The 14,514-nt window shown below is 35.9% G+C and overlaps 1 protein-coding gene across 2 annotated transcripts in view; it reads left to right on the forward strand.

Annotated features, from left to right (window-relative positions):
- The window catches only part of Mdy (diacylglycerol O-acyltransferase), a 95,210-nt gene that overhangs the window by 21,005 nt on the left and 59,691 nt on the right, over positions 1–14,514 (forward strand). For both annotated transcript variants that reach the window (XM_077415909.1, XM_077415908.1), the window contains exon 3: positions 1,775–1,872. In XM_077415909.1, the coding sequence (XP_077272035.1) occupies positions 1,775–1,872 (98 nt within the window). The remainder of the gene's footprint in view (positions 1–1,774; positions 1,873–14,514) is intronic.

Genomic DNA, 14,514 nt, shown 5'->3' on the forward strand with positions numbered 1-14,514 from the left:
ATTTTCATAAATTATCACCGATCGGCTGTCTCACGGCGCGTTGCACCAATTAATTATGAACAAGAATCATATTTTTTCCACGCTATTGTCCAATTACCGTAACTGCGTCGACATGACCGATATAGCGTTTCAGCGGAGAACTAGATCGATGTGTGTGCCTGTGTGTGTGTGTGTGTGTGTGTGTGTGTGATTGCGTCCCAATAAATATTGTCTATCTGAAACAACGCGCCGACTTCGAATTCTTTAATTACTCGACACATAAGCCTCGTTTATCATCGTTAACGGGCATGTACGACCTGAAGCCAATAGTGTATACAGTGCTACCTTTTTTCGGCCGGTACACCTACCTCGTGCGTCCCGCGAGAAAATAATGTTCTCGATGGCTTAGATCGATACCGTCGTAAATTGCGTTTTCAGGCTAATATAGCGATAAGACACATTACAACGTATTTTTATATGGATGTAACAGTGATAATCTGATAATAGTCGTCGAATGCAATTTGTCTACTTCGAAATAAATGAGAGAGTAATTTTCAGCCCGCACGTTACAAATTATCGTACGTTAGACAAATTATCTTTACTTGTTATAATTTTAACTTTATCGCATTCGTATTTATGAACAAAACATGAGTTAAATTTATGCAAATCCTATTTGCATATTTTGTACAGCTTTTGTAATCAATATAGCTTTTTATAGTATGGACAAACATAACTTAATCGAATATCGCAGTTTAGCATATCCCATTTGTTTATTATGTTATCAGACGCGTTCCATTTCTGCATAACTCCGTTTGATTTACGTGCAGAAATTAATGATTCGTATGCGCGCAGAAAGTGCCATTTTACGAAATTGCCAATAAATAATCCGGCACGATTTAGTCGGCGGGCATCGTTTATAATATTTTCCGACGTGCGCCATCAAAATAAATCACAGATTCACATCAAGATCACAGTCAATCATCATGGGACAGACGTTTCCTGCATTTCCATTGAGTCGACTTTCTAGGGAAATCGTTTTATTTCCCAGCATGAGCTTCCTCTTTGCCTGGCGTGGTGCGATGAGACAGTTATTATTTATCTCAGAACAAAGAACGCGGACCTGCTCCCTTTATTTTCTTTTGTTCCTGCTTGGAACCATCTCTGTGGAAGAGATCTTACCAGAGACAGACTATAATAATGTAGCACATTTGCTTCTTCAGTTTGCATTACGCTTATAGTATACCAACCATGAAAAACTAAAAGTTATAATAGAAAACGTGCCGCGTTTTATCTTATATTTATCTTTTCTTATTTCTTGATTTTATTTCCCTTGTAACATAACAAGATATATATATATATATATATATAATATATATATATATAAAATAAGATCAAAGTTGATAGATTTATTTATATTTAAAAAGATATGCACAGTTATATATATATATATATATATATATATATATATATATATATATATATAACTGTGCATATCTTTTTAAATATAAATAAATCTATCAACTTTGATCTTATTTTTTGTACGCATAATATAAAATATATATCTATAATATATTTATATAATTTATTTCTTTTTTCACGTATATATATATATATATATATATATATATATATATACCATTTGTATTGTTAGAATTAATGTTATGTCAGTCTTGTCATATATTATTTAATTGTAAATTATTGCTGTTTGTAAGGAAATATTTATTGAAAATTATTTAAATATTCTCTCGAAATTAAATGAGAAAAATTAAATATTTTATTTTATTTTATATTACAGATATGGAATCAGAGTGGATCCCTGGCAATGGTTTCTCTTCCTTAGCGGCAAAAACGAGAATGGCGGCGAAGAATATCCGTCATTGCTGCTGATCTGCTGTGAGTGAAACTGCTGATATGTCATTTTATATTTGTTTAACGGAAACAGAGCTGTCAATGCATGGCCTCGATTACAAAGTGATCGACATTTATTATAAGTCTATGTCAATATCAACGAAAGTATGTCAATCGGAAAAATACTGACATATTAAGGGATATCCCTTACTATTTAAAGTGACTTTTATCTGTCAATTAGTTTTTTAAATTCTACTGCTTTCATAGAATATTTTAACGCCAAAACGTATTTATCGAATTATTAAAAATGTACCAAATAGAAAATCAATTTTACTAACATAGTTACTATAACAAAGTTACAAAGTAACAGTAAAGTTGCAGAAACAAAAAGTTATTTAGATTAAATATTAGAAAAATGATTAGATTGCGTAAGACAAATTTGTATTATTTACGATGCGATATCTATTCATTGAGCATTTAAAATAAAAAGCCGACGAGCTCGCAATCACTTTTCGCTGTGGAAATCTATAAAATCGAGCTGCATCGGCGAGAGAAGGAAAGCTATGCCGGACTCTAAATTCCGCTTTTATTGTCGCGGGTCGCGGTCGGTCCACGTTGATTCTCTAGTATCCGTGGTAATTCAATTTCACCATTTCCCGGTTGTCATGTTTTTTTTTTCACCTGTATGTAATGTGAATATTCGTCGATATCCGCGCTTCTGAGCACAGCTGCAATGACGCATATAACTTTACCCCTGAAGATAATGGATGAAAGAGACTGGATTGAGACTGGAACAGTACGAGCCTATATATCAAAAACATTGAGAAAACGATGAATAACGCTTTGAGAATTCAAAGTCAAACTTTATCTTCTCTTGACAGCCGACCATATAGATAACGCTTAAGCAGAAGTATAAAAAGAATAATAAAGAATGGGGAGAATGCGCTAAAACCGTTCAGGGCGAAATGAAACGAAGAGTGCGCGGAGTAACGTCGGTGGTGCTGATATGAGATGGGAGGAGAAATGAAATCTGCTTCTGTCTGGCAACTCGGCTTTTGTTTTAATTATCTCGTTATGGATCGCGCATTGCAAAATTGCAAAAAGGTGGAAACAATTTGACGGGGGTTATTCCTATCTTCCTAGAATTTATCGATTCTGAATGTTTCTCTATATAGGTATTTATTTCAGTTGCTTATTTCAGGAACAGCATTTGAGCATTTTTTCGACGATATAGTATGCTTCTGTATCTCTATGTGCGCTGGAAAAACTAACAGAGATGAGCTTTAGTATTATTTTCGTAATTTATGATTTACTACGTGATTTGTAGTATGCTTGTTACTGAAATTATCGTTTTACTTTAAAGATTTTAATATATTTCTATTTTGTTAAATATATATATATATATATATATATGTATATATATATATATATATATATATGTTATGTTATTACATAGTAAATAATAGTTTTTATTTAATAACGTTAAATAAATATAAATATATATAAAAAATGTCAGAGAAACTCTAACATTTGTGCTAACATTTAAATTTTATGATTCAGATCATTAGCAATATCGCGCAGCACCCGGTAAAATGCAAGCTTGTGAGATTTTGCGATGTAATGTTTTTAGCCTAGACTTTTAAAGTGGGTTGAAATTCAACGGGTCTCGCGTGAAACATAAATTTTAAAGCATGCAAGGCATCGTTCCTTTAAATAGCGAACATATTCCTCGCGTATTGTCCCCTTAGTACCGCACAATGCGCTCGCTTGTTGCTCCGAGGTTGCAACGCCATAACTTACATACGTGCAACAGTCGCGTACGTGTGCAATTTTAAATGCGGGTTGCACGCACAATGGTTGCAAATTAGCAGCCGCAACAGAAAGACTATGAAAAATTTCGAAATATTAATAATGCAATGTAGAGGAAGATTGTATAATTAATAACGCAAGTATCTTTCCCTGATTAAGAAACTCTGACATTTTTTAATGCACTTAAAGAGTTATTTTACAAATCAAATAATTTCTAGTTATGATGTTACAACGTTAGAAATATAATACCTGATTTTCTATATATTCATATCCTTTTTTACGAGAAAATAATGCTTATAAAAATAGCATTATCTTCCTTTGATTCATCTTCAGATATGTTAAAATCAATTCTATTTGAAGGAATTATTTTTGCTCTTGATATCAGTCTAACAGGGATAATTTCGCGCAATTATTTTCCTAACAGTTTCAATCCCCTGGGCAGATTGAACGCGGGCGGCTTACGTCGACTAAGCCGCCATGGAGGGTTACATCATTTACACATAAGGGAACGTAATGCTCATGGGAAACTACGACTAATAGTTCCCGTATTTTAGAATCTGCGTCGAGCGCCGCGCCGTCGCTATTTCCAACGGGATGCTAAACTCGTTCCCTTTTTACTAACCTGGTCTTGCTTCCGTCTGCCTTCCACGGGGCCTAGTAGGGTGTGTTTCGTTTCTCCTGTTCTACGTGATCCCTTGTATAATAATTTTCATAGCGAGTGAGTCAAAATTATTTTTTTAACACAAGATTTCTAGCTACTTTGGGTCGTTTAGTGATCAGAGACTAATTATAGTTAACGTATCAGACATTCGGTGAGTTAAATTATTCCGGAGGAATATATTTTTGTTTCATTTGTATCTGTTCTACGGATTTATGCTTTGACATCATTAAAACTTAAATCGCGTTAACGGAAATGACGATACGGAAATGATGACCAATTGTTTTCGGTGAATGACTACAGAAAATGTCGGACACGAAAACACGTCAAATTGGTATTTTGTTGCGTATATTCCTCGACAATGTACATCAGAACCATCGGATTAATAAAGCCATGCAGTTTATTAACGAAGAGTATCTCTCGAGGTATCTCTATTAGTTTACATATTTCTTTACCAGATGCAGTATTCATTTGTTTGATAGATATTTTGCGATATATTACATATTTAAAACATATAATATATATATATATATATATATATATATATATACACAACATGAAGATAAAGATGAACATAAAAAGCATTATTTATACATTATCGGAATTATTAATCCATCCGGTTATCTATATATTATTTCGCATTTCGTCTTTAATATAATTATTAGAATTTGAATCAATTTGATTATAATCGAATTTCTTTATCGAAGATATAAAGTGAACTTCCGCAGTGATTATTTATGCAGCCTCGATCCAATTTCCTGACGAATTACAAAATGACGGATGCGGCGGGTCACCGCTGCACTTATTCGAAATAGAAACGCCTCTTGATTTAATAATGGCGCATGGCGGTGAGCACAAGAATAGAGAATCAGAAAGAACTGGATAAATATACATCAGTTCAGTTTTCGCTTTTCGGGTTTTCGCCCCGTGGGGTTTACAGGACGAGGAAATGGATCTTTCCGGGGAACGTGTAGCGGCCATCCGTTCGGCGGTTTTCCGGAAGTTCCGGGACGGGAAGTTCCACAGGGTAACTTAAAGTTAACTGTAACTCAATGCTCGTAGCCCTCACGCTGCATAACGAGTCCGGGACTAAATGTGAAAGGGTATGGCCGGCCAGCTACCTCACCAACCATCTAGCCAACCGCTATGATAGTTCACCGGCGAAAGGGCTTGTTCTCATAACGTTTGCAACATCGTCGGCGCCCCGCTTTAATGTATCTTACTCTCTGTTCGCCGAGTGTTAAGACCGAATCCGGTGAGATTTGCATGCCGTGTCTGTGGATTTCGCGCGCCGAGCGTTAGGAACAACCACATCGCGGTAAAGCATTTAACGATGTCCACTATAGCTGTCAATCCCCCTGTGGCGCTTGCTGTAATGGTATTCCGCGAAAGAGTCTACTGCTAGAATATGTGTAATGATCTCATCGCTCTTTAAATTACGGCTATAATAAACATTATATTGTTCATATTGTATAAAACCGCACTAAATCGCTCGAGTATGTTATTCAGAAACTGCTATATTTGCGAAATGAATATTTTATTTGTTTCTTCTTTAGCTTCTCCTTTTAGTTTTTTTTCAAAATAATTGGTTCACATGTCATTTTACGCAGACAGTTTTAAGCGGGTTTGTATTCAGCTTAATATTCAAAACAATTATTACTTGTTCTTCATCGCCTATCCAAACCGCTATCAAAATTACACAAGCGTCGCGAATGAATTTCACAAAAGGTGAAATTTTAAAAGGAAAAGCGTGGCTGAACCGGGCGCCGAAATGAGAGAATTCGCGCGATAGAGATCGTTTTCGCGTTAATTTCAAAAGGCGAGTTTCCGGGCCAAGTTTTCACGCCGGGTGTGATGTTATATACGTTTCGCCGTTCGCGCTGGTCATTAAAGCGCAGAATAGGGAACGAAGGAACGGGTCGTCGTATGATTTACTTAATCCGCGCACGAGCAGCACAGCGTGCAAGTAATCGAATCAAATTCGAGATTGCCCTCGTGAAATCCCTCCGTATTATACGCATTCGCTATCTGCGCATCCCCCCCATTTATTGCCAATGCGTTCGGCCTATAGCTAAACGTAGGATTTACTACAAGTGCGCATCGACCGAACAATTATGAGCTCTTTTTTACCTCTTTGCTCTGCTCTTTTGATTAGAGACCTCACGTGTATCATTATTATCTTTCTGCATTTCTCATTAACTCAGCGAGAATAGGAAAGAAGCATCGACAAAGAACGTATCACTAGTGTATATGCACAAAATATTTTGCTGGGAATTATTTGAGATTAAAAATTACGATAAATTCTGCGTACATTATTATAAGAAAAAAGTTTATTAATTTATTGATATATGAAAAGGAATCTCGAACAAGCGTATCATTGATCAAAAAAATAATAAATAATTTTTGGATGTTACATTGGAAGACCATTTGGAACATTGGAGACAGAAGTAGATAGAGTATAAAAAATTCAGCTTCCTGGAAATCTCTCGCAGAGAGACTGCGGATAGCGAGAAGTAGATAAGATTCTATAATTTCTACTCCCAAATGAGATTTTCTTCCACAGAAATTTCATGAAATAAGAATGTGAAAGATTGGAATAAAAATAAATATTAGAATTGCCCATTTCATTTTGGCACATTTATTACGTTGATTACGTACAATTGTAGATTATTTAAAGATCTCGTTTAAAATAAAATACTGTTATAAGATATTAAGAAGATTACGAGTTTTTTTCATGACGATAATAAGATTTAAAGGTAAAAGGTTCGAAAAATGTCATTCTGTGCCGCGCAATCGTTTCAGAATTGCGTTTATAAATCTCTTCTGTGTGTTGCCTGAAGACGTAAACAGGGTAGCGTCGGTTAAAGCTCGCGGAAGCCTCCGTTCGGGCGGCGGCGACGCGAGCCCACTCCTGGATTAAGGAGGTATAAAGAAAGATAGAGTGGAAAAAGAAGTCGGCAAGGGGAGGGGGTGGGAAGTAGAAACCGGAGAGTGAAAAGAAAGAGTGAAAGAAAGGTGGCGTCGTGTATACGTATATCTATATACAGAGCCCAGAAAAGTCGGAAGACGGGGGTAGTGAAAAGAGGCGATTTTCCGTCCGCGGTTTACGTTGCCTTTTTATTGCCAGTCAGTGGCGCGGCGGCGCCATCACCGCCGCCACCCGGAGACATCGTCGAGAGCCTGAACTACGCGCGCAGAGTGCTAATTACGAATAATTATGAGTGCTAATTAAGGCCCTCCTTTGTCGTGATGGCACACAGTTACGCATCAACGTGCGATACACGCGCGCTTTTATGCCCAATATAAAACCTGTGTTAATGCCCGAGATGTCGTAAAAATAATCGGTTTAAAGTTCGCTAAAAAAACGTTTAAAAACAAATTGAATACTTTGCAAGCGATGTGTGTAATAACTATCGTTTTTCGTAATTAAAATATACACGATTTGTAATATCTATCAGATTATTGTCCTTATAGATCGAATTTTTATTTTGCGCTTGAATTTTCAGCGTTGAAATGCAAACAAGAACTGAATTAATAAAGCGGAAATAATACCGACTTATTGAAAAAAAGTACGTCTCGCGACAATATTCACGCCGTTAACTTTAATTACTGTATTAGCGAGGAGGGTTGAAAGACGCTGCAAAATAAGACGCACCGCTGCGCCTACCTGGGCGTTTATCAAACTTTCGTGAAACGCGTCGAAAGAATGTCGCCAACTCGATGTCAGAATCTAATTAAGATCCTCCCCAGACGGGATTTAATCTCTCTTTCTCTCTCATCTTCGCCATCTCGGGCGACGAGTTTTCGCGAGCTGCTCCGTGTAACCGGGCGTCTTCTCGTCCGACACGGCGGCTCGCAGCCGCCCGAGAGGAGTTTCAGGAGAGATAGGAGAGACTCACTAAAAAAAAAAAAAAGGTAAAAGTCTTAATTAGCAGCTGAGATCGGAGATCGGCTCGTGGGTGGAAGGTCGATTTACCTTTGAGCCGGTGCACGTCCACTATCATTGTCTGTTTTGCACTGACATTCGTGTATACACAGTAAAAAATTTAATGTCAATGAAAGTCCACTCTAAATTTTGTATTAAAATAATTCATTGTGTTATTTTTTACATTTAGAAATGTTATATCGACATTTTTTAGTCGATATAACATTTCTAAATGTAAAAAATAACACGAAGAATGAGTTATTTTAACACAAAATTTATATATATATAGAGTGGACTTTCATTGACATTAAATTTTTTACAGTGTATGCTCGACTCTGCGCTCTCTTCTTCTTCTTCTCTCTCTCTCTCTCTCTCACTCACTCACTCACTCACTCACTCACTCACTCTCTTTTTCCTTCCGATAAGACCTCGGAAAAATTTCATCCCGTTAACGCGATGGCCTCGCCGTTATGTGGCAGATTACCGCAATCCGTTAAGGCACCACACTTGCTTCACGCGAAATACATGTGCCGCAAAGGTACTTTCTTTCGTTTACATTTAGCTTTTGACACGGCAGCATTTAACAGACGTGAGATTTAACAGACGCGAGAAATATTTACCTCAATGCATCTTTCGGAGAGATATATTTTTTGTAAGATTGATTCTCTGGACCAACGTCAATATCGTAGCACTCTCTATTCTTGCTATTATTTTCTACTTATCACTATTCATCACAAGTATTACAATTATTTTGATTTTTATTTATAATTGAGCTACTCGAAATTTTCAAGGATAATATTTACTTGTTAAATCATTAGAAGCTACCACTTATACAATATGAAACGTTCATATTTACTTTGCAAATTACAGACAATCTCAGTGTTAAAATGCGAAAGAAAAATAAAAAGCAACTTTGTTTTCAGTACATACGTGAGTATATAAAATTGGATCGTAAGAAAACTTTTATTGTAAGCAAATTACAATTTTGAAAGCAGGGCGGTTAAGAGATTATAATAAATATAAAAATTAGTTTTCTAATATCTTATCTCTCTTTCTCTTTTGATGTATGATAAAATGATTTTTTTTGCCTCGCCGAAAAGTCCTTTGTTGGGTGGATAACTCTTGTTTACTTTCACATTGGATCTTATAGCGTACTGCACGGTAAACACTATAAGAATAAATAAGCGCATTGCCAAATAGACCGAAATATTTCATCGATTTTTCGACACTGACGTCATCTGACATTTGTGCAATAAAATCCACTCGGAGATCGGTCGCGTAATGCCGTTCGCAGCATCGGAATCAACGTATCGTTTTAATGGCGTTCGTCCATCATTCGTAAATCCAGCCCGTACCCGTCGTGAAACAAACTCGTCACACGTGAAACATTGTTTTCGGAGTATCAAATAGAATTTAAGGAGATCAAAGAAAAAATGCATACGTCCCTGACGAAATTACGCGACGAAATCGCTGTGACTCGATTTGCTAGGCGCGATTTGCCCGTGGACCATTAACTCCCCACTCTCTCATACCCCCCTCGTCAAAGCCATTTTTTTCTCGTATAATTTCTCTCGGATGAAGCTCTGAGAGCTTTCGCGATCATGCCCCGCGGTTGGTGTGAAAAACCGGACGAATTACCACGGCGAAAAGGGTTCCATTAATATCTATTAGCGAGCCGTGCTCGACATCAGCTGGATTTATACATTCCCCGTCGTTTCTCTCGTCATTCTCCCTCTGACTTTAATTCCCTTTTTGAATCTCCTATATTCGCCGGTATATCGTCGAAGAACAGTAAAAAAGATACATGAGCGAAGGGAGAAAATTGTAGGAGGTATTCTGAAATATAAGAAAAAATGCATCATTTGTTTTCATTAATTAACGTCAACGTTAGAGTGTCAGACACTGAAACTGATACATTTTCCGCTTTATCAATATTCTGACAGCGGCATGATCCCTCGCATTCACTATCAGTTTTCACTTTCGCGTTAGATATTCCATCACCTATATTATGAGAAAGACGAAGAGAAATTTCGAAGGAAGGGCTTACAACTTACGCTTGGGAAAGATGTAACGGCAATTTTATCGAAAGTTTTGCGGACAGCAAATCTTTTTAAATCGCAGAACGTTTGAGTTAGAGAAGACAGCCTCTGACGACGATTTTATTTTAAATTTTACAGATGTATTTTAGTTTTATAGATGTATTATATAACGTTATATGAAATTTTATTTATTGCAAAATGAAATTATTGATATTACAAATATTATTGAACAAACTTGTTAAAGCAGCTCGTGTATTTACCGCAGCGTTTCACATTTTTAACTTGTACTTATTTAACTCTCTTTTTTTATCTCGCGTATTTCGAGCGTTACGTAAATATATAAAGACGCGATCAAAGTATTTTCATTGGCATATGTCTTATTCACCGGTTGAGCTAAAGGGATTGTTTTCGTCGCTTTATTTCAATCCTCTTATCAAAGCGGCTGTGCTTCCAATTTCCCGGACGCTTTTATGCACTTTCAACGATGCGCTTAATTCACCGAATAAACGCCTCCGCGCTTTTTCTCCCGCACGGCCGTGCGCTCGTAATTTGCTCGAAAAAGCGGTCCTATGAATCCCCTGTCGGGGTCAAAAAGCAGCGGTGACTCGCGAAGCGTATTCGAATTCAAAGGATTTGTAATTAGTTGACGTGAGCATGTTAGAACAATCGTCGCTTAACTTTCGTCTGTCGCCCTGAAACGGGTTGGTCCTGAATTTTTTTTTTGCCTTTTTTATGCCACGTACGTTCGGCAATGAGATTCGAAAAGTTGAATGAAAATTGGCATAATAAAAAACTGAAAAACATTTGCGTACACGAGAACAAATGATATATATATATATATATATATATAAATATATATATATTTATGTTTGTGTATTATACAGTAGAACCTCATATAACATGGGTTCATATAACAAGGATTTGTATAATACGACGAAAAATTTTAATATTTGTTTTAAAGTGAAATAAGAAATATTTTACTGTTAATATATTCATTCTACGTTTTTTATAATAAATAATAAGACCTTACACATTTTTTATAAATATGTGTTTTCATATGCAGACATAATCCATATCTGTATCTTAGAGGTAAAAAGAATCGTATTTTCATTATTATGAATTTAGAGAAAACAAAATTTAAAGTTTTAAATAGGGAAATAGTGTACTTTTTAGATAAAAATAAAAATAGCAACTTGACTTATTGAGTTTTTAATAAAGTAAATTAACTCTGACATTTTTTTAATGATTTGCCAGTTGTCAATAACACGCTGTATCTGACTAAAATTAAGGCATTATGAAAAGTTTCAATACGATTTTCTTTAAACATTGTAGGAATTAGTTAGTAATAGACGTAGACCTTTACCATTATACAATTCAATTTTCTGATATATTGGAAAATGTAACTCCATTTTGACTAAAGTAGAGTTAATACATTTGGACATGAATTTTTTACCTCTAAGGTACAGATATATAAATATATATAATCTATATGTGACTCTGATGTGTATAACACAAATTTATAAAACACAAAACATATCCTCTGTTATATAGGGGTCTACTATATATGTATCGAAAATAATATTAACGTTTCATATTTATTTATTTTTTTTACTTCGGTATTATACTTTTCGCAAGCGATCATTTTTCATCATTTGTTATCACGATATAATATAACAGCGGAATGTATATTGACATTGATGTAAATTTCAACGCACGTATGCGTGGACAACAAGTAAACAGGTTCGATAATCCTCTTGCGTAACATTTGTTGCCATAAATCAAATTAATGTAGAAATTCGTTGGAAAAACGTGAAAACATTTATTGAACTGTAAAGTGATAATAGCGTCATATCAAAGTGTATCACAAAACAGTAAAGTCTCGAATGAGCCTCCAGATTGAGATAATACAAAAGTAGTTGATTTATCGCATTTGCAATTAATTTAGCATCCAATCTTAGGGTAAAGCCTACATTGTGTATAATCAAAACGTTCGTCTCATTAGCTGAGAATTCTATCAATCGTGAGAGTGTGACTTGACTTTCTAGCAGAATGACAGAGAGGAAGTGAAATTTACACGATACAGAAATTACTGTAGAACCTTTAATTGTAACTAATGTGTTCTTAATTGCCTGATTTACATTTTGCACTCGTTAGTGCGCAACTTTTTTCTTTATTAATTAAAATTAATTTGGGATTAGCATATTAGAACTCAGCACAACGTTCACGTGCTTAATAACAGCTGAGGAGGCAAAAATACTCGCGTACGGTTACTATTGTAACATGTGTGTAGCTGTACACGACTTAATTATGCAGGATACAATGTCTGACCTATATCTTATAATAACATTTCTTGTATAAAGATTTCATGAAATGCCCATATGTTCATCATATAAAACTGAATAAATTATTCTTGTGATATAGATAATATTTAATCCAGAAATTTGCATTCAGATTCCATAACATTCAAAAAATAGAAAGAATACATTTCTATTTTTTTTTAATTAAAACAAAGACATATCTAATTTATAAAACAAATCAGTCTTTTAAATAAAAATTTCATTGTTTGAAATAATAAACTGCAGTCACAAGGTATTAATGTATTTCCTCGACGTCTTGAAGGGATTAGATATCTTGGAAATACCAATGTTTTCATTAAGATGCCATAACTTTGTTCTATCAAAATCTTTGATGCCGCAGGCGAATGCATTTCCGGATTTCTTCGCGCGGATCTTCTCGACGCGACGGCGCTTTCGCGGTTCCCAATTCTACGAGTTTGCCTATATCATCCGGTTGCATCTCTTAAACTTGTTTAAGTTCCGCCTATATTTTATCCCGGAGCGGACGATACTTCGAAGAATACGACGAACCACTCTCGCGGTGAAATCTTACCGGGTACAGCGACCGCTATCGTATGGCCCATCCACGCAGAAAACCCACGTAACCTTCGAAAGCGTCCAAACGCTCTCGATTCTGGAAATGATTGCGGGAAACGATAAGAAGAACGGCGTAAAATAAAAGAAAAATTTTGTGTTTCGTCAAATCTCGCTCTGTTAGGATCGATACCCGAATAATCCCGCTCGACCGTATATAATTTCGTGTACGATGTGAATCGGATTTAATATCGAATGCCAGCTCTTCGCTTACAAGTGCGAAGTGTACAATCGGATATCGTCTCCATTATAGTTACTATATGATCCATTTTTCTTTCTGCCGTAATTCTTTTTTATATATAGATTTAAGATTATTTTACTTTGCAATAGGTATTCCGTTTTCTTGAGTTTAATACAATTTTAATTTGCTTAAAGTTATAAACATCGAGAAGCATATTTAAGAGTTTTTTTTTATATTTGAATTAGAAACTTTTTATAAATTTGTCGATATACCACATCAATCGTTAAACTAATATCGAATTAAATTCCAAAACAACTCAAAGTAGATTTCAAGAGAAATTAAGAATATAGAATATAGTGATAGTTTTCATTTGAAGATTCTTTTATCGAGCTATCCCTGAAGTTATTTAATTATTAATTTATAACGATTTACTAATAAAGTTGTGTAAATAAAAAAATGTTAAAAATTTGCCATTGCTTTATTAATTAAAATCACAGTAGCAGGGACCAATTTGCATTGTGAAATGTCCGAAACGCGCATTTTTTGCATACTAACGCAAGATAGCAGCAAAACGCAGACGATTCTGCGATGAAAATTTAGACGTATAAATGATTACGCAATGTGCATTTCGTTCTCATTCCGCATCAGAATTGGGACCGAGGACGATATTGTTTTCCACGAGCTCCGGGTGTCTGCGCTTGGGCTCGGCGTAAGTACGCGGCGTCCAATCGTATACTTCCGCTTTTTTATGTCCTCCCTACCGAACGCATCGAGATCGACGCTCTCGATCACCGGCAGCGTTTATCCTCGCTGCGCAGCCTTCGCCACGTTCACCTCTCCTCTCGCCTCCACCTCTTTCTCTTTCTCTCTCCGTTCTTCTCATCTCATTCTATATCGTCACCCTATATCTCCGAGTGACAAGCCCTTGTCACTTCCTCTCTTCAACCCCCTCGGCCAGGACGACCGGTCGTCTGCACATTTCGACGTTCGGCCAGTTTTAAAAAAGTGAGAAGAGGAAGGAAAGAAGTGAGAAAAAGAGAATGAGAGCGAGAAAACAGAAGGGTACGACAAATTCGCGAAGGGAAAGCGACGTACGTAAAGCTGTATGATCGATAAATGACCCCTTTCGTTTTATTTGTTTTGCA

Source organism: Temnothorax americanus, unplaced genomic scaffold (genome assembly GCF_048541705.1).
Source record: "Temnothorax americanus isolate GAGA-0224 unplaced genomic scaffold, ASM4854170v1 Scaffold4, whole genome shotgun sequence".
Lineage (NCBI taxonomy): Eukaryota > Metazoa > Arthropoda > Insecta > Hymenoptera > Formicidae > Temnothorax > Temnothorax americanus.